This window comes from Macrosteles quadrilineatus, unplaced genomic scaffold (genome assembly GCF_028750875.1).
Source record: "Macrosteles quadrilineatus isolate MER2022 unplaced genomic scaffold, UCM_ALF_1.0 Scaffold_12__1_contigs__length_5162894, whole genome shotgun sequence".
NCBI lineage: Eukaryota > Metazoa > Arthropoda > Insecta > Hemiptera > Cicadellidae > Macrosteles > Macrosteles quadrilineatus.
Window position 1 is genome coordinate 3,836,012 of NW_026542605.1, and position 20,088 is coordinate 3,856,099.

The 20,088-nt window shown below is 35.4% G+C and overlaps 1 protein-coding gene across 10 annotated transcripts in view; it reads right to left on the bottom strand.

The window, feature by feature from the left end:
• Positions 1-20,088, bottom strand: part of LOC129004874 (F-actin-monooxygenase Mical-like) — a 138,527-nt gene that overhangs the window by 16,636 nt on the left and 101,803 nt on the right. For all 10 annotated transcript variants that reach the window (XM_054433562.1, XM_054433565.1, XM_054433568.1 and 7 more), the window contains 6 exons: positions 19,223-19,405; positions 17,886-18,045; positions 9,851-9,993; positions 8,360-8,559; positions 7,761-7,969; positions 4,156-4,268 (listed from right to left, as the gene is read on the bottom strand). In XM_054433562.1, the coding sequence (XP_054289537.1) occupies positions 4,156-4,268; positions 7,761-7,969; positions 8,360-8,559; positions 9,851-9,993; positions 17,886-18,045; positions 19,223-19,405 (1,008 nt within the window). The remainder of the gene's footprint in view (positions 1-4,155; positions 4,269-7,760; positions 7,970-8,359; positions 8,560-9,850; positions 9,994-17,885; positions 18,046-19,222; positions 19,406-20,088) is intronic.

Genomic DNA, 20,088 nt, shown 5'->3' on the forward strand with positions numbered 1-20,088 from the left:
CATATCCATATAAATTAAATGAGTAATTATTATTTCGTGATATTAAACTTGGTTTTATATTAAATAGCCTACTATATTATTTTATATTAAACTTGGTATTATTATATTTTTCTAGATATAAAAATTAAACAAATAGAACATGTTTAAATATACTTTTGTTTTAAGATAAACTGGTTTACAAACAGCCTGATTTCAATTCATTGTAATCCCTAATGTTTTTTGAAGTGGTGTAGGAATGTACAATGTGTGTTGGTTGAACTAAATAAACATTTACTTACTAAAAATATATAAAGGTTATTGACACAAGAAAAATTAAAATACTGTACATCAGGGAACTGAAAAATTACAGAATTGAGACAGAATATGACAGTTAATATAAACAAATATAAACTATCCATATATAAATCCCAAAGTACCCACGAACTTTTGAGAAAACTAAAACTCGCACCCCCATAAACTATATACTTAAAATGTTCGTCATGATGAGAAACCTTGTGCAAAACAATCCATTATTTCATAAATTGCCCTTTAAGGTCGTAATTCCTTTCTAAAGGTGACTTTCCATATACCTCATGTTAAAAATACCTCAGCTGTATTTGTTAGATATTCGTTCAATTTAATACCTTATTAAAATCAGTTGTGATTATTTTTTTCAATTACTGTATTCAGTTTTGTTTATTTCAGCTTAACTTAACCAATCAATAATTTTATTAATACTTATGAAGTTAAACAGGGTGAAGGGGTAACAGATAGTAACAAATAACAGAATATATTATAAATTAGCTCTACCATATCATGCGTATTAATTTTAGGGGTGCACAAAAACTAAGTCTCGAGCTGTGTTATGCTTGTAGGAAAAAATTGATTAACATGATGTTTAAATTAGTGATAATTTCATTATGTTGAAGATAAGTGAACGTTTGCAAGCATGTTTAATAAAAATAGAATAGTTTTCAATCATGTGTGAAGATTAAATAACATGTTTTAACAGCATATAATGGTAGTATTAATAAGGTCTAAAGTATTATATTGTAAAAGTTTAAAATAATAATTTAGGATGTTAAAGTTAATAGAAACTAAAGAGGCTTAACATTTAGTATCTGCAAAGATAAAGACATAGCTAGAAAGATTTTGAAAAACAGTGTATTTATTTTTCTATATTTTAAAAGTGTTTAGTTGGATACATTAAAAAAGCAAATTCAACCAGCAGGTTTAAGAAATATAAACTCTATGATTACTTTCCCACAGTTTTGAATATTTAAGAAATCACATATACAAAATAATTAATTAAGTTATAAAGACAATCTTGAACTGATTCTAATAAACTGAAGTTGCTTTTTGAAATTAACTAGAATTTGTTTTATTCAGGAAAAAATATTTTAAAATGTATTTGAAATATTTTAGATACATGGTGAGAATCTAATAAGTTAGTAATGAATCCACTAAAAACCACCCCCACACAACAAAATTAATGTTAACAACTTTGGAAGAGTATGGAAGGAAGGCAAAGGATATGAACAATTTACTTAATAGCTTGGTAAGTTATTAAGTCTAAAACTATAGATTATTACATCAACATCTATAAAATATAATGTATGAAATTAAACAGAGCAGAAATAATGGAGATTACACATTAGAGAATACAATTTAGAATATTCTTTATATATAGTATTAATATAACCGACTAAAAGGAGATAATACATAGTTAATTCATATAAATGAATGAGTCTTATAAATATATTATACAGTAGATTTCACTTTGATAAAATCAACAGACCGTACAGTATAAAAACAGCGCCCTAGGAAATTAATATTTAAAAACTCCTAATATATAAAAAATAAATACCACAGCAAAATACATATTAATTTTTTTAAGTTTAATGTGTAAAACGTAGCCTTATTGAAAATTAGACATTTTGATTCAATTAACTTGAGAAGAGGCAAAAGTTAACCTTTACATAGGTGAAATCAGCAAATTTCAAAATTATTCAGGTAATTAATAAGGAATTAGTAAGAAGCAAAGTAGATTAATATCTATGCTATTTAACTATGGCATTTAATGTCTAGATAACCATTTCCTAATACAGCTAAAAGTTTGAGTGGATATTTCCCTAACCTGCTGGTTTGTTGTTAGTTCTGAAAACAAATCAAATTCACAAACACAAAAGTACCTGATATTTTAATGGTGCAAGTAGAGAAAATCTGATCTGTGAACCTTTAAATTTAGATATTATACATATCCTAAAGTGCTCATCATCTAGCATGCCATCAACAAATATGCAGGCATTATTAGCACATGTAATAGTTTATTACATTAACATTAATAAATAAATATATGAAAAAATTTGAACCATTTAAACATATAATATTTAGATGTTTTTTTCATTCTTTGCCAATACAGTATTTTTTTTTTTTTTTTTTTTTTTTTTTTTACTATTTATTGTATTTGCTATAGTCAGCATTTTAGGAAATTGAGATTTTAACTCATTGTAGGATGTATGTTATTCAAATAAATAAATAAAATAAATATATGCATTTGAGAAAAATAAATAGATTTAAAAAGTAAAAATAAACTAAATTATGAAAAGAATTATATCTTATTAAAAAACTTAGATCAATTAAATCCTAGAAAAACTGACTTATTTAAAAAAGTTATGTTTTGTTAAACCGGATAACATTTTCAAATTCAATTATTTTAAATTAAGCAATATTCAGGAATTCATTTTTCCATTGTCTTTCTTTTTCTTACAGTTTAGTCAGCAATTATCATGATGTTCATACTATTGATAACCTAACCAACCAGTGAAACTTGAGAAATGTGAGAAAGGAAAAAGGTTTACAATAGACCAAATACAAGAAACATTGCATTGTAAAGAACTTCAAATACTAAAGTATAAAATACATGTTTTATGAAAAGAGTCTATGAAATAATTGAAGAAAGAATAAACTCATGTCATTCAAGAAAATAAAGCTTTACTTAAATAAATATATAATAGCAGAAAAAAATAAATAATCTTAGATAACATATAATTTGAAAATAAAACAAATCTATTCAACAAAAATATATGTTAAAGAATAATTGACAGATCAATTAACACTCAAAATAGAAGAGCTCATAACAAAGAATTTTAACATAAAAATAAAACTAAATAACAAATGAAACTTGCTACATGAGACAAAAATGACTAGATATCTATCACAGTATCTTAACTGCAGTAGCTGTAAAGCAAAGATTCAACAAAAGAAATGTTCACCGAAAAGCTACTTTACTTATGATTTTAAAAAGCTTGGTAATTAATAAAAAAAAATTCTAAAAGTTACAACTATTTTGAATTTAAAATCGCCAGATTAAAAGTACAGCTCTAAACTTCACATAACAATGCACTCTTTCGAATTATGTGAAGTAGAAGGTTTATCTTTGCCTTTTACAAGTTTTGTAGCTAAAATTGATTTGATACATTTTTCCGAATCAGGACTTGCTGTGACTTTTTCTTTAATAAAAGATAGTTTTTTAGCAGGATCAGTGGGGATAGGAGTGGCTGGGGATGCTCTTGGAGTTTCATACACTGATGGATTTGAACAATTTGCATCCTTTTCATACAAGGTGTTACGGGGAGTGTCATAAGATGAGACATTGCTACTTTTATTGTCAATCTTTAATTTTGACAGCTTCTTAATTGCAGCTCTTAGATTTGTTTCAGGATCATTAGGATCTATCTTAATTTTTCTTGAGGACAAAACCGGAGTAGAGTCCGGTGACTTTAAATGCTCAATTCCAGATTCCACTTTGACCGGTTTAAGTTTTCTTAAAGGAGCAATAGGGGTAGCCGACGAATCAACTTTTGCCTTTTCTTCGTTTGTAGGCTTTGGTTTTCTCAATGGTAAAACTGGTGATGAAGTATTAGAACTTAAGTTACTTTTTTGAACTAAAACTATTTTCGGCTTGGACAAGGGGATACTTGAGCTTGTTATTCTGAAGCTGTTCATCTTTTTTCTTGGGGATGGGACAGGTGGGGTCGAGGGTCTATCAGTGTCAAAGATAAGTTCTGGAGAGGAAGTGAAGCTGGAGTCTCTAATCACATCGGGAGGGATACCACAAGGGTCTGCGTTAGGATCGTTAATATTTTCACTATTACTTTCATTATTGTTATTCACCTCGGTGTCTGAGTCTGTTTCGATATCCGGCGCCTCCAAGTGAACTTCTTGCCTTCGCAGTTCTCTCGCCTTAACTTCTTCTTCTCCTTCTGTTGCCGTGTCACTCTCTTCATCTAAACAATACCAAAAATGCATTTTTTACAACATTTTTAACATGTATAAGGCAATATTAAATAATGACTGCAAACTAATTAGTATTCTGCACACAAAATATACTTAACAAAAAGCAATAATATTAATGACGGCTTAAAATTTGTCTATGTCAGTTATAATAAATTGAGTAAATGGACTCATATGAAAGCTAGATTAAATCAACTCAATATCAGGTATACAAGATTCAAAGAGTTTGAACTAAGAATGGACAAAGACATCAGTGATCTTGCTAGTTGGAAATCATACACCTTTCAAAATGTAGACCATTTATATTACCTCATAGTAAAATCACTAGAAATGGCACAGATGTAGAATAAGTTACGTTACAAGTAAACAAAATTAAGTAGAAACACTTTTTTAATACGAAAGAAGTCGTATAGCTAACTACTGAAAAGGGGCCAAATCACAATCTTGAACTCATATTTAACTATTTTATGACCTAGAAACATGAAAACCCAGGAAAAAGATATTAGCTAAACACAAGATTCATGAACACAATTTCTGAGGACCTTAGTACAAAAATAAAGACGAGAAGGAGAGACAAACATATCATACAAAAGTTTGGACATGAAATCACAATAAATTAGGAAAGATACAAATTGGCAAGACTGAGGTTGTTTGTCACCTAAAAAGGATGAATGGAGGAAGAGTGTCAAAATCGATCTAAAGAAAGAAATGGATTAAAAGAAAATGCAGCAAAAGAAATGGCAAGATATAATATACCCCCGCCGCAGTAAACCTGCAGACTAAGCGAATTTCCCTTTGCCTGATTGGATTTAAACTAAAATTGTCTCCTTAAAAATATCACATTTCTCTATTTAAATAGAATTAGTTTAACAAGCACTTAGGTTTGCTGCAACAAAGATGGTAAAAGTTTTTTTTTTTAACTAACAATTAATTAATAATTAGTAAGAAATAAAAATATTTTCCAAATTTGATCAAAATATGTTCATTAACAAGCAAACTACACAGTTTACTTATTCTCCATAAGAATAACATGGGAATTTTAAATTTACAGTTTTTGGGAATTTTCTCTGTAACCATTGGGAGAATAATAACGCTTCAATGTACCAAATTATTTGTTTTTTTTTTCTACAAGCTCTACAAAATGGTTTGGAAAGAAATTGCTAAATTTTATGTTTTTTTGGGTAAAAAATGGGGAAAACCAATTTTTACCCCATAAACCCCCGTTCCCATAGTCCGATCATGCTGGTTCGGGAACTCGTTCGAATAAATGTAGGTTTACACGTTTATACCAAATTTCATCAAAATCAGATAATTTTTGCTTGAGTTATCATGCTAACGGACACACACACACATATATATATATGAATTTGAACGGATGGTGTTTTTGGCCTCTAGGGACCTCAAAACGAAAAAAAATCGGTCCCGGGTCCAGGTCTTACCATGAGTACTACGGTAATAGCTAATTCCCTATATGGGAAATTCGCTAAAAAGAGAACATTATGCTATATGGAAAACAACCACAAAGAGTGGCAGAGGAGGAGATAGATTTAAAAGGACAAAGATGGAAAATACACATTGGCACACCTAGACGTTGGCTTTAGCCCAATAGGCTAGACTAGACATATATGAAGGGACAGTTTCCCAAAGCAATTTTAAGCGCACCAAAGATTGGACATTTATACTTGCAATAACTTTTCTTGAAGCACCAGTTACATACCCTTCTTCTAAGCAAACGTTCAGTACTTTCAGCTGGATACACATGAAAAAGGAACAGGTTGACATCCGAAAAATCAGGTAAACTCGCCTACCTGGACCACTGGAAGATAATGTGTAATGGACAAGAGCTTGCTATGCCCAAGAGAAAAACGAAAAAATGTTCTCAGGAGAAATTAAAACAAGAAAATAATCCAGAACCAGTAGACAATGCAGAAGTGTTGGAGGAATCCGAGGAATAGTCAAAGCCAGATCTGAACAGTTAAAAGTGACATTTCATTAGATAATTAAAGTGAAGAGAGTGAACGGATTAATAAATTAGTTAAGAACGGAAATAGTTCTGTATATGTATTTGTTATATCTGCAAAAGCAGTTAGAGAAAAATCCTTGGTTTAACCATCCTCTTCTTAAAAAAGATTGTAGTTTTTCATAATAAATGGACTCTGTATACAAATAAAAAGTTTATATGCAGAAATATAAAAAAGTAAAAAAAAATGCTTCAAGTTAAGTTCATTTTAATTAACAAGTTTAAATTTAATTGAATTGAATAGTATTTAAGTACGGTCAACAACTTGTTTCTTATTTCTACACCCACCGAAGGAACAAAACCATAGCTTTCAAATAGAAATAGTTTTAATATAATATAAATACCTCGTCACAGCTCTGTAGTTACTGTAGATTACAGCTGTTTCGGCATTAAAATGCCATCATCAGATACACATACATCCACCTGAATTGGCTTCGTTAAACTGTACATATACACGAACACGATAAAAACACAAAAACACGTAAAACAAGAGACAGGCCTGTCGCGTACATGATTGCTACGAGTACGGAAGCTGACTGGACAACTGCTAGTTCGTTCCAGCTGTGGCGGTATTATCTGCTGGACTTTGATCCCTTGTCTGTGGCTTGCTCCGTTTGATAATGTTATTAAAAATGGTGTGGGATTTCAATTGTAATTGATCGTTTAGTATGGGCTCATTGCTGCTTTTTATTTTATGAGCTTTATAAATCTCATATTCTTCAAGGGTATCTAATCTATTTCCATTAATACCGCCACAGCTGGAACGAACTAGCAGTTGTCCAGTCAGCTTCCGTACTCGTAGCAATCATGTACGCGACAGGCCTGTCTCTTGTTTTACGTGTTTTTGTGTTTTTATCGTGTTCGTGTATATGTACAGTTTAACGACGCCAATTCAGGTGGATGTATGTGTATCTGATGATGGCATTTTAATGCCGAAACAGCTGTAATCTACAGTAACTACAGAGCTGTGACGAGGTATTTATATTATATTAGTCATCAATCCAGCTCAGGGGCTAAACCATGTCTATTGAAATAGTTTTTACTAATATTGTTTAGAAAAAAATTATGACACAACACAGTTAAAATTTTAAGAAAAATAATGTTTAAATACTTTTTGTTTGGTTAAACATATACCCAACATAAATTAACCTTTGGTTGCCCTATTTGCAAAAAGAAATATTCATGATGGATAAAATAATGTAAAAGCGTTTTAACAGAACGTGATTGATACGGTCAAATCTGAATCTCTAAAATCCAGGGAATGAAATTTTCAAATTTTTCCCATTTCTCTCATTGCCTTCCACTAGTCTGGAAATATAGAACCAGGTAAGTGAAATTGCCGATCAAATAGATGTTGAGACATTTTTTACATTTGTGAATTCGCCCCGACATTTAGTAAATGCACCCGGGGGACTTGAGCTGGTAGATGAATGGATCTGTAGGTATATGATACTGGGGAGCTTACCCTCACTGTCGTACTCAGGGTAGCTGAAGCGGTCGCGAGAGTCGTCAGAGTCGTGACAAGAGCCACTCTCCTCATCGTTGTCCGCTGCGACGTTGTTGCTGTGACGTCTCGTCCACTTCTCTGCCAGACGCAGGGTCTCATCCTTGGTCATCCCTACTCCTACGTCCACATCTAACGCCTCCGCGTACGCCTCCTCTTCATCACTGTCACTGAAACACAATAACAATGACACTATAATAGTCATACTTGCCAGTTGTTTGTCTCCTATCACATATTGAGGAATACCCATGTAACTCAAGGAATCAATAAGAGTCAAAACTGTATTAGACTTACAATTAATATACTTTAATGATGTGACTTAGCCAAACTGAAAGGACAACTTAAAGCGATCTATAGCATCTTTTATGTCACATCAATTATCACAGACACAAAAACCAAGGGATACAATAGAATTGTATACAGTAGCACACTCATCAAATGCCTCATTCAACTAGGTTCTTTTTTTTAAAAAAAGAAGGCTACCATACAGATGGAATGGCTACTTCAGTATCTAATAGTAAATACTAAAACTCTGGTATCCAAGCCCTGAGGTGAAGTACCTAAGGTCAGACGCATCGTCGCTGGACACTTCGGCAGCCGAGGCTCCAAAGTTGCGGTCGGTCCACTCCTCCTCGTCCATCTCTGAGACAGCGTCCTCGTGGTCAGACGCCGTCTCTCCGATACCTGACAAGTTCTCAAACTCTATCCTCTCAGGCGTGGCTCCTAGGTCATTCATATCCTTCTCCTGCAACTGCATGACCTGTAACCGAGCACAGATGTAGGTGGAAGTTTAAACAAGTTGCTTATTCATCATGCAAGAAGATAACTCAAAATAAAACTGGTGTGAGTTAAAAATAAACAATTATTTTTTCTCAGTTAAGTTTATCAGAGATCAAAGTATTTTGTTTTAATAAAATATTTCACAATGCTCAAGTCTACGAAATACCACGTGTTAACAAGTTTTAAAATCAGCGGGGACCAGGAATTGTTTAGGAAAATTAATTTTTGCACCAATAATCTTATATTCATTTCAATGAATAAATGACAATTCCTTATTAACTAGAAACAAACCCATAAAAACATGCTTCTCTTACCTTACTATTAAATTATACAAGACGATATTATAATAGACTCCCTCTTATCCGGACACCTTTTAACTGGACATCGGTTTAACCGGACTACACTCAGCAGAAATAACATCTCTTTAACCGGACTACACTCGGCGGAAATAACATTTCTTTAACCGGACAATTTCTATCAGCACATCAGTTTAACCGGACTAGATTGGCAGGTAGTGGCGGTACTGAAACAACTGTTTTCTTGGGAAATATTTGAGACCAGTGATCACGTGTCTAAATACAATGCTCTCCTAAATTTAAGTCAAATACTGTATATAGTATGCAGTAAAACGGTCCATTTTAACGAGTTTTTGGGGACCTCGGTTTAACCGGAAAAACCGTTATCAGGACAGGCCTCGGTCCAGAGGAGTCTGGATAAGAGGGAGTCTACTGTAACTTTGTCTATGGACAAAAGAACATTTTAAAAGCTGAGGAAAAACAAATAAATAGCATTGCATCTCCCAAGAAATCAAAATTTAAGTTTTGTTTTAATTGTGTAGTCTAATAAAAAAATAATCATATACAGTATTTGAAACCAATAAGTTGCTAAAATAAAAATTAAATCTTATAATAATAGTGTTGGTTGAAAGGAGATGGCCTCTAAAATAGTAACCAGTAAACTAAGTATGGAAAATTAAACAAAACAAAAAGCGCTTTACCAATAAAATCAACGTTATATTTGTTTGGCTTAGCACTAATACAACTAAGACCTCATGGACTGGCTGTTACAGATGGTTCAAATGGTCATCAATGAAAACTGAAAATTAATCTTAACAAACAAACTAATTAATTTACCTAGACTTCAAGGTAAATTGTTAATTTTTAATACAATTTTATCACACACTAAAGAGATTGCTCAAGAGAAAAAGGAAAGCAAGACCTAACTATTTCAATAATTTCTGTAATTTTAATTATTTCAAGATTGGTTCTTACCGTTTCTGGGGTCTTGGGTACTCGTCTTGCAATATTTTCTTTGTTATTTGCTTGTTCCTCTTTTCTCGTTCGAGTCATGCCATAATGATGTACACAGAAAAATTGGCTTCCAAACTTTCCATCCCTGTCGTAGGAGTAATTGCCTGAAAAGACCAGTTATTTATAACAGTATCAAAAAGAATGCATGCAACATAACATTGATAAAATGACAAATTGATGAATATCAGAGAATTGTGTGCAACTAGACTATAAAGGTGACTTTTATTATTGTTTTTAGTGTTGGATAGTATTTAATAGTTTCCTATACTATGATTTAAGAGACTAATAATCTTCTTCTGTGCTCCCTTCCTGTCCTTGCCGAAGGGAAATGGAGATGTAGCAACGGAGGCATTAGAATGGAAGCAGGAGAGTGGGTAAACCCAGAAACACATGAAAAAGAACATGGCTAGAAAAAAAAGGAGAAAGGCAAAACATGGGAAGACATCAAGAGGGGACCAGCCAACAGAATCAGGTGGAGAGGAACAGTCAAGGCCTTATGCTCCAGGAGGAGTTAAAGAGTCCTTGGAGCCTAGACGTTCTAACTCATAAAGCAATTAAAAAACTATAATGAAAATGTCTAATCCAACAGTATGCTAGATATTTAAATTACAATCACTTTGGTATTTGAACAAATATTTTGAGATGCTTAATAACTCTTCAGCAGCTGTTTGAAAATAACCAAATTTACATTGCTCTTATGGCAAATAAATCCAAGATGGCCGTTGGATTCCATGGAATCTATTGGAAATCAATCCAAAACAACAATGAAAATTTATAATCTCATGGTATTCTAGATATTAAAATTATAATCACTTTGGTGTTTGAAATACTATTTTTTGATTATAATTCACTCTTTAGCAGCGGTTTGAAACTATACAAGATGGCCGCTAGCCTCCAAGGACTCTTAACAGGATTAAGTCAAAGAAGACTCTTCCTGCAGCAAAGAATGAATGCAATAATTAGTATTCATTGTATGTTATATTGTACATAGCTGTGAGTTGTAAGTTGTAATATTTTACAACTTAACACGTTCAATGCGGGTAAAGCACCAGCACAAAATTATTGCCTTGATATGAGCTGAGCCGTCGAAGGAGGATGTTGTTTTTCGTTGCGCTGTATGAAGTAGTCCTTTGTGTTTCCTCGGGCGGCATCGTTCCTGTTGCGCTTGTTTTTTCTTATTTGTGTGTGTGTGTGTGTGTTTTTGTGTTTTAGTGTATTACATTACATAAGTTAAGTGTAGTGCAATATAGGGGTGTGCGAGTACTCGAATCTTCGAGCTTTTTGGTCGAGCTTTTCATTATTCGGCTCGGCTCGAGGCATTTTGAAAAAGCTCGAAGTTCGAGCCGAGCTTTTAATACTAAGTCAAAACTAAAAAAACACTTAATTTGGGTCGTAATTGAAAACAATGTTATCACAATTCTACGTTAATTGTTCATGCATTCGAGGTTTGATAAGCACGAACCTCAGCTCAGTCAAGACGCAATGATTATCGATTGCTAAAGCTAAATGCTTTTTCCTAAAAACATAATGATTATCGATCGTAATTTTGAGGAAATAGGAAAGAGACAAACTACCACCTATCACTTTGTCTTTCTAACACAGCTATTCGTATCGTAATATACAACGCAGTGCGAGTGCGTAATTGGCTAGTCGCTATGACGACACATGGTTGCCGTGACAACCTACAGTGCGCACTGAGCACTGCGCCTTGTGTGGGAGGGGAGATTATACCAACAAACTATTTCAGGAATTCTATTTTGGGACGGATGAAAGATAAGGAAGAAACAAAAAGTGGTCACGTGTGCAAATGTAGTGGGCGACACAATAAGGCTGTAAACGAGTATTGTCATGCGGTTGTTCCTTGCCTTGTTTGTTTACTTTTTCAGATTCCTTATCAAACGCCCCTATCTGCTATCTCTCTTTCTCTCTCTCTCTCTCTAACAATGTACTGATTAAACAGATTGTAGTTGAAGACTTTTCTACTTTTAAGTTTCCCTGCGGTTATTTTAGTTCAATCAAACCCATAACCTTTCTAATGTTTATCAAAATAATTAATTAATCTGTTTTGTATTTTATTCCCTTTAATCACCCCCTATTTACCATCTATATTTTATAGAATAAAATGTTTGTTTATAAAGTTTGACTGGCCACACAATTTTGTACCTATTTTATTTTGTTTAAAAGTAACAGTTACTTTGATGGTTATATATATATCAATAAGTGGTGCGGGCTGTAATGAATGCTTTTTATTATCAAAATAAGTAATGAATTATTAATTTTTGATAATACATGGATCATTGAATACCATAATGTGTTGTAGTTTCCTATTTGTAACTTGCAAATAATAATAATTGATAGTTAATTCTGGAAAATGAAAAATAGTGATCGCATTCATAAACCTGTTGTCAAAACAGCAACGCGGGTGTAAGGGTTTATTGTTTCAGATGCAAGGGTGTTTCAAGGACAAAGTGTTGGGCCTCCCGGCTTATGGGGGGAGGGGGGCGGTGAGACTGTGTGAAGGGGAGGAAACTGGTTTTGGCTATTTATTGATTAGTTCCCCGACCCTTCTAGATAACAAAATTGAGTGACAGTATTAAATCATCGTGTTCTTTATTTCATTGCTTGTTTACTTTGTGTGTTATTCTATTAATTTTAGTGTTTTGGTCTATTTTCTCTATATGTCAATTATCTATAATATTAAAACGAAACAGGGTTTTTTTATTTCACGATTCTGAATCAACCACTTGACAGATTTTCATGATTTTTGTGTTGAAAGAAAGATAATTTTGAGAACTAGGGAATGTCGAAGCCATAATTTTAGTTTAGGGTCCCAGTTTTTTAGAGATTAAGTTTTAATTTTCAAAAAGTCTAGCAGCCGACGGACGAGTTAAAGTAGTTTTAGTGGTGGTTTAACTAACAGCTGGTTTCTAACTGTCATTGAAATGTTTATGTTACAAGTTGTTTGTATACAAAAATATTGATCGTCAGAGTTTGCCTACACACTAATTCACTTTAAAATGCAGTTTATTACCTACCGTAAAAGATCTATGTTATCAGGAGATTGTGTAATTTTGAACTAAACATTTTAAACGTATAATCAAGTTTTGTCAAAAATGCAATCCGTCTAAGTATAAGTGCTTAATCCTTTAAGATATAAGTGGTTTACGTGTTGATACATCTTTTTCTAGATGTTTGAATATAAGTATGACTGCATACAGTACACATGAAAATGTCAACCGGTGTAGTATGTCTCCAGAAATCTGACCAGTAAGCTGCAGGGTGTCAGTAGAAACCAAAATCGATTCATACCATATCATAACTATCCCAGTAGTACTGTATGATTCAGAAACTTGATAAAGGGGTACATTCCAAAAGGCTCAGATCTCGGATGGGCTGGGCTGGCTTTGCATGGCGGAGAGAAGATACTTCAACTTTTTAAAGTGCATTCCAAGGAGTATTACAAGGTAGACGACCACTTGGAAGACCAAGTAATGAAAGACATCTTCAGACTGGTATCTTCCTTAGAAATGGTACGGGATAGAAGAGAACGGGAGGCCAGGATCATTTTAGAGGTTTCAGTGGCCAAGGTGGTAAAATAAGGTACGGTAAGTGATAGTAGGCCTATGCAGTGGAAGGTGGTATGTAGCTACTGTACTTAAAGCCAGTGTGTGTGAATCGGCCACCAAGTTGTAAACTAGCTGTTCTGAATCATACACAGTTGTAATGGACTACTCGATTCCCGTACGTAGGACGGGCCAAACAGCTCGTATCTTGTTTAATATATAAGTTTACTTTTTACTTGTCTCTCCACCTTTTTGGATCCAAACCAACCATGTTCTTTTTTTGATTAATACGATTCATAAAAATTAAAATATTTTGTGCATGGAAAACAAAAAGAATAATTACGTGTTTTTAAATTTATTTTGTATTTATTTATACAAAATAGAATTAAATATTCATAGTAGTTACAATATGAATATACATTATGTAATCGACTTGCTAGTTGTTTTGTCGTCATTCAATGTCGCATTGCTGTTCTGTTATGAAAGACAATCTGATTGTCTCAGTCTGCACTGCATATCAACACGAATCAGTCAAAAACGACGTACATAAATTTTTCCCTTCGTCACCGTAACGACGAGACAACGCCAACTGTAATGATGGATGAAACCTGCCTGAAAGAGGTTGATTCCACAAAGTTCTTAGGGATGCACTTGGATAGAGTGCTGAACTGGCAAAATCATGTAGATAGCATCTGTCCAAAAATTGCAAAAGGGGTTTTTGCCTTGCGTAATCTCAAGCCTTTATGTTCAACACAAGTTTTGGTCATGGCCTATTATGGCCTCATTCATCCCCATCTTTCCTACGGATTAAGATTGTGGGGGGGTTGTGCCAGACAAAATTTTAACAGGGCATTTAGGCTTCAAAAAAGAGCCATCAGATTAATTGCAAATCTGAGGCGGAGAGAGTCGTGTAGACAAGCATTCAGGGAGCTTGGAATTTTGACCCTACCTTCCCTGTATATGTTGGAAACGGCTGTATACTGCCGGTTTCAACATAAGCCTATCCAAGGCACTGCTGTGCACAGCCACGGGACTAGAGCAAGGGAAAGTTTTCGCACTGTCCAACACCGAACAGCTGCATTTGAGAAACTTCCTTCTCAAGTAGGTGTCAGACTCCTCAACTGTCTTCCTGAAAGGCTTAAAAGTCTGGAAAGTTCCCTTCTATTCAAAACGAAACTGAAGCGTGACTTAATAAATCAGGCATTCTATTCGGTGGATGAGTTCACTGCACACCGTTGGAGTTAAGGGCCACAGTATTATATTCCCCAGGGGTTATGAGTTAAATATTTTAAGGTTTTCTTGATAAATGTATAATGTTTTTTTAGTTTTCCTCCATTTCTTAATGTATTGATTAATTTGTTTAAAGTTAAATTTAATATAAAGTGTAATTTTATAAAATAATCCCTATGTAATTATAAATAATAGAATCACACAATGTAAAAATGCTACACAATGTAAAAATTGTAAAGAGCAATAAATAAATAAATAAATAAATAATAAATAAATATCTCGTCAGGCCTTCAATCGATATCCTTTTATTTCTTGCATCTTAATTTAGTTCAGTTCAGTTCTTATCGTGATTATCTACTATTTTATGTCTTGACAATTCTCAATGTTTTTAAACATATTAAAATAACATTGTGTTTATTTAAAAATTGACTGAACATTATTATTATTATGCACTTTTTTAAGAAAAAAAGTTTAATAACTTAGATAAGGTGACGCTAGGAAAAGCTCGGCTCGAAAAAGTTAGAGCTCGAAATTTTTTTAAAAAGCTCAGCTCGGCTCGAGGTTGAAAATCACTATTCGCACACCCCTAGTGCAATAGTGAATGATTATGGCTAGTTCTTCACGGATTGATGAATTTCTCACTGAAGATTAAGTAGGAGATACGGACAAGCACCGTTTACAAGACAAACCAAGGATTACTTTTGGTGTCACGTGCGTCGGTTCTACATGGCAGTCGTACGATGCGGTGCATGACAAGTATTCCTGTGACGAACGATGACGTTATATCTTGACAAAAATTAAAAAAGTTGGCGAAATAACACCAGATCATAATCCAAAACGACATTTGGGAAGTTAATTTGAGTTTTCATATCTTAGCCGAACGAGTGATATAGCCAATTTGGCTCCGCATTGAACATGTTAACCAGGGTGTCTAGTTTATTTCCATTATAAAATTCAAGACTAATTCCAGACTTTTCAAGACTAATTCCAGATTTTTCAAGACTAGTTTTTTTAACAATTAGTGGGTGTTGATACCAAAATGTATCGATTCTCAATTCTTGATACCGATACCAATTTTTATAGCTTAACCAAATTTTCTAAATAATACCACGCCAACCCCTGTCTTTGTCATAAAGTAGTATTATGATAATGTGGTGTTTTCAAGTAAAGAAATAATGCAGCAATAAAAGATTCTAACTAACAAATTTGTTTTTTCATCATGAAATCTTCAGCGTACCATACGTTTAGACATCATCATTGACTGCAGCGGTTACAGAAACGTGATCGTCGTCGTCCGCGATCACAGCAAAATCATGAACATTTCCCGCGGCTGTTTTGACATCACCGTCATCTCCCGCGGTCACGGAAACGTTATCGTCTACGTCCGAAATCACTGCAAAATCATGACCATTTCCCGCGGCCGTGTAGACATCACCGTCGTCTCCCGCGGTCACGGAAACGTTATCGTCGACGTCCGCAATCACGGCAAAATCATGAACATATCCCGCGGCCGTGTAGACATCACCGTTGTCTCCCGCGGTCACGGAAACGTTATCGTCGTCGTCCGCGATCATGGCAAAATCATGAACATTTCCCGCGGCTGTTTAGACATCACCGTCATCTCCCGCGGTCACGGAAACGTCATCGTCATCTCCCGCCGTCACAGAAACGTCATCGTCATCGTCCGCGATCGCGGCAAAATCATGAACATTTCCCCCGGCTGTTTAGACATCACCGTCATCTCCCGCGGTCACGGAAACGTTATCGTCGTCGTCCGCAATCACGGCAAAATCATGAACATTTCCCGCGGCCGTGTAGACATCATCATCGTCTCCTGCGGTCACGGAAACGTCATCGTCATCTCCCACGGTCACGGAAAGGTCATCGTCGTCGTCCGCGATCGCGACAAAATCATGAACATTTCCCGCGGCCGAGCAGATATCATCGTCGTCTCCCACGGTCACGGAAACGTCATCGTCGTCTCCCGCGGTCACGGAAACGTCATCGTCATCTCCCGCGGTCACGGAAACGTCATCGTCGTCGTCCGCGATCACGGCAAAATCATGATCATTTCCCGCGGCTGTTTAGACATCACCGTCATCTCCCGCGGTCACGGAAACGTCATCGTCATCTCCCGCGGTCACGGAAACGTCATCGTCATCTCCCGCCGTCACGGAAACGTCATCGTCTTCGTCCGCGATCGCGGCAAAATCATGAACATTTCCTGCGGCTGTTTAGACATCACCGTCATCTCCCGCGGTCATGGAAACGTTATCGTCGTCGTCCGCAATCACGGCAAAATCATGAACATTTCCCGCGGCCGTGTAGACATCATCGTCGTCTCCTGCGGTCATGGAAACGTCATCGTCAACTCCCGCGGTCACGGAAACGTCATCGTCGTCTCCCGCGGTCACGGAAACGTCATCGTCGTCTCCCGCGGTCACGGAAACGTCATCGTCGTCTCACGCGGTCACGGAAACGTCATCGTCGTCTCCCGCGGTCACGGAAACGTCATCGTCGTCGTCCGCGATCGCGACAAAATCATGAACATTTCCCGGGACGGAGCAGATATCATCGTCGTCTCCCGCGGTCACGGAAACGTCATCGTCGTCGTCCGCGATCGCGGCAAAATCATAAACATTTTACGCGGCTGTTTAGAGATCACCGTCATCTCCTGCCGTCACGGAAACGTTATGGTCGTCTCCCGCGGTCACGGTAACGTCATCGTCGTCTCTCGTGGTTTCGGAAACGTCATCGTCGATCGTCGTCGTCCACTATCGCGGCAAAATCGTGAACATTTCCCGGAGCCGTGTAGACATCATCATTATTGGCTTTCGCGGTTACTTAAACGCAAGACGACGATCGCGGCAAAATCATGAAAATTCCCGACTTTGAAATCAAATTTAAGACTAAATCCCGACTTTTCAAGACCATTTTGAAATTCAATACTAATTCCCGACTTTCCCGATTTTCCCGACTACTAGACACCCTGGTTAACTATAGGTAGTACTGAAACCCAATAGACGGTTTAATGTGACGTTAGTAAAGAGATGTCTGTTGTTATTCTCTTACCATCATGTGAATATGAACGTTCCGTTACGATAAGTTCAAGATTTAGCAGATAAAGTTATCTGTTTGTTTAGCAAGTTCATGTAACGATTTTACACTAATGGCAACATTTGACAGCTAAGGTTTAGACCTACCGAGCCTGAGGATGTTCTTGCAGTATTCGCAACGGAAGCAGCCCCTATGGAAGAACTTGCCCTCGGCACTCACTCTCTCCATCACATACACCCTCTTGGCACAGAAATGGCAGATCTCCGAGCCACCAGTCGTGGGGAGGTTCAGAGCTGCTTTGGAGTTCTGCAAAATTGAAAATTGCCAGAAGAAATCATACCAAAAAGTAATGTACTAGTGATGATCAAATCCGGACACATGGACAATCGCTGATCCAAATAAATTTAATAAAAGTGAAATGTTATGAAATACAATATTGAATCTACTGTGAAAATCTATTCCCACTATTATTATTATTTTTAATTCTATTGTAAAACTTATACTTTAATACTTTACTTTGAAATGACGACCATACAAAAGTGGGTATTTTAAGCCATATTATGAATGGAGATGAGTGTAGTATGAGTGGCACGATCTTGTAGTCTTGTTTCCTTAACCGGACACCCAACTATACCACCAACTTTTTCGGGACTAAGGCCCGATTTCACCAAATTCACGAAGATTAAAGAAGTTAACCAGTCAAAGTTGGGTAGTTAATTATCTAACGACGAGTTAGTCTAAACTAGCTCTAACGGCAAGGGGTGAAATATGATTTTGTCAGTTAACTCCAGTTAGAGCATGGTTTAACGGCAGTTTAAGTGTTTGGTGAAATCGGGCCAAAGGCAGACATATTCCTTTAACACAGCTGTTACTTAATAGCTCATACAGCCAATGGCATCTAAGGGACCTACAGTTTATAGTGGAATCCGAACCACATTTTGCCTTGTAATTAACGAATTGGTCTAAATACAGTTGACCCAATTTGGTCTGGACTGAGATGATGGGATTTGGAATTTTTTGAAATATATTATCAGAAGTATTTTTAACAGCCTGAATTGACAGAAAAATTAACCTTTTGTCATCTTGTTTCCACAGTGGTTGATAATAATCAACACCAGTTCAGGTAATGGTTGTATTACCCGGATCATTGTTTGCTGTGTATTTTCTAACTGAATTCTTGTGTTTTGGTGATTTTTAAATATTCAGCTTTATTTATTGATCCATGTAAAACAGAAAATTTACCTACTAAAACTTTTAATGCAAATTGGAAAGTCTTTAAAACCAACAATTTGATGGGAAGTAACACACTCTAATTTGTTAATTATTTTTTAAATGTATTAAAAGGGGATTTATGTACAAGATTACAGGTTAAATAAGTTACATATATTTTAAAAATCTAAATAGTGTGAGCTTTTTCTATTCAGATCGTCGACCGTAACTGATTTCTAAAACTGTTCAAAACTCAACAATTGAATCAACTTACAGACTTCTGCAGCACTGGTTTCTCCGGCTCCTGGTTCATATTGGCCAGATGGGCAGCCATGGCCGACACCTTGCCTGGCTCAGGCACACTGCGTTCCTTCATGTGTCTCTCTATCTTCTTGAGAGTGTCTTCGATCTCACTGCCCTTGTTGTTCTTACCGTCTTCTTTGGTGAGCCTTCGAACCTGCCAAACAACCATAGCCATAGTCAAGAATCTTTATTCATACATACATAGTTATACATAGTTGTACACAAATTAAGTCAAATAAACGAAAGCTAATGATTTCTAAAGAGTATTAGAACAGGCCCATAAAATATTCTTTGAGAGGTTTTATTTTAAAATATTGGGTTTTTGTTCTGTTTAATTTTCAAAAGAGGGAATTAAAAAAGGTATATTCTGAATTGACAGTCTTTTCGTGAAGAGCTCTTCATGAAGAGAATTTATGATTTCCATATACGTTTTTGTTCTGTTTTAATTTTTAAAGGAAGGAATTTGAAAAATTCATGTCTAGCATTGAAGGCATTTCTCTTTAATTGGTGGATTGAAACTAGGGGTCTGCGGTGCACCGAAAAAGTCGGTACGGTACGGTACAAGCTTAATTACCGTCATCGGTTCGGTACAGCATTTTACACGGTACAAATTCGGTTCGGTACAGCCTATTATAATAATAAATTACTTTCAGTTTACTATCGTAGTCAACAACGGCAGTTGGTTCCGAGCACATAAAAGTCTTATCAGATGTTTGTTTACAATCTTCATAATTTATTACTAGCGTGATGGTGCAATAAAAAACCCATTAGCAGTCCCAAATCCATTAACATTTTATCACGACAATAATTGTTGTATTGAAGTACTTCCAAGAACTG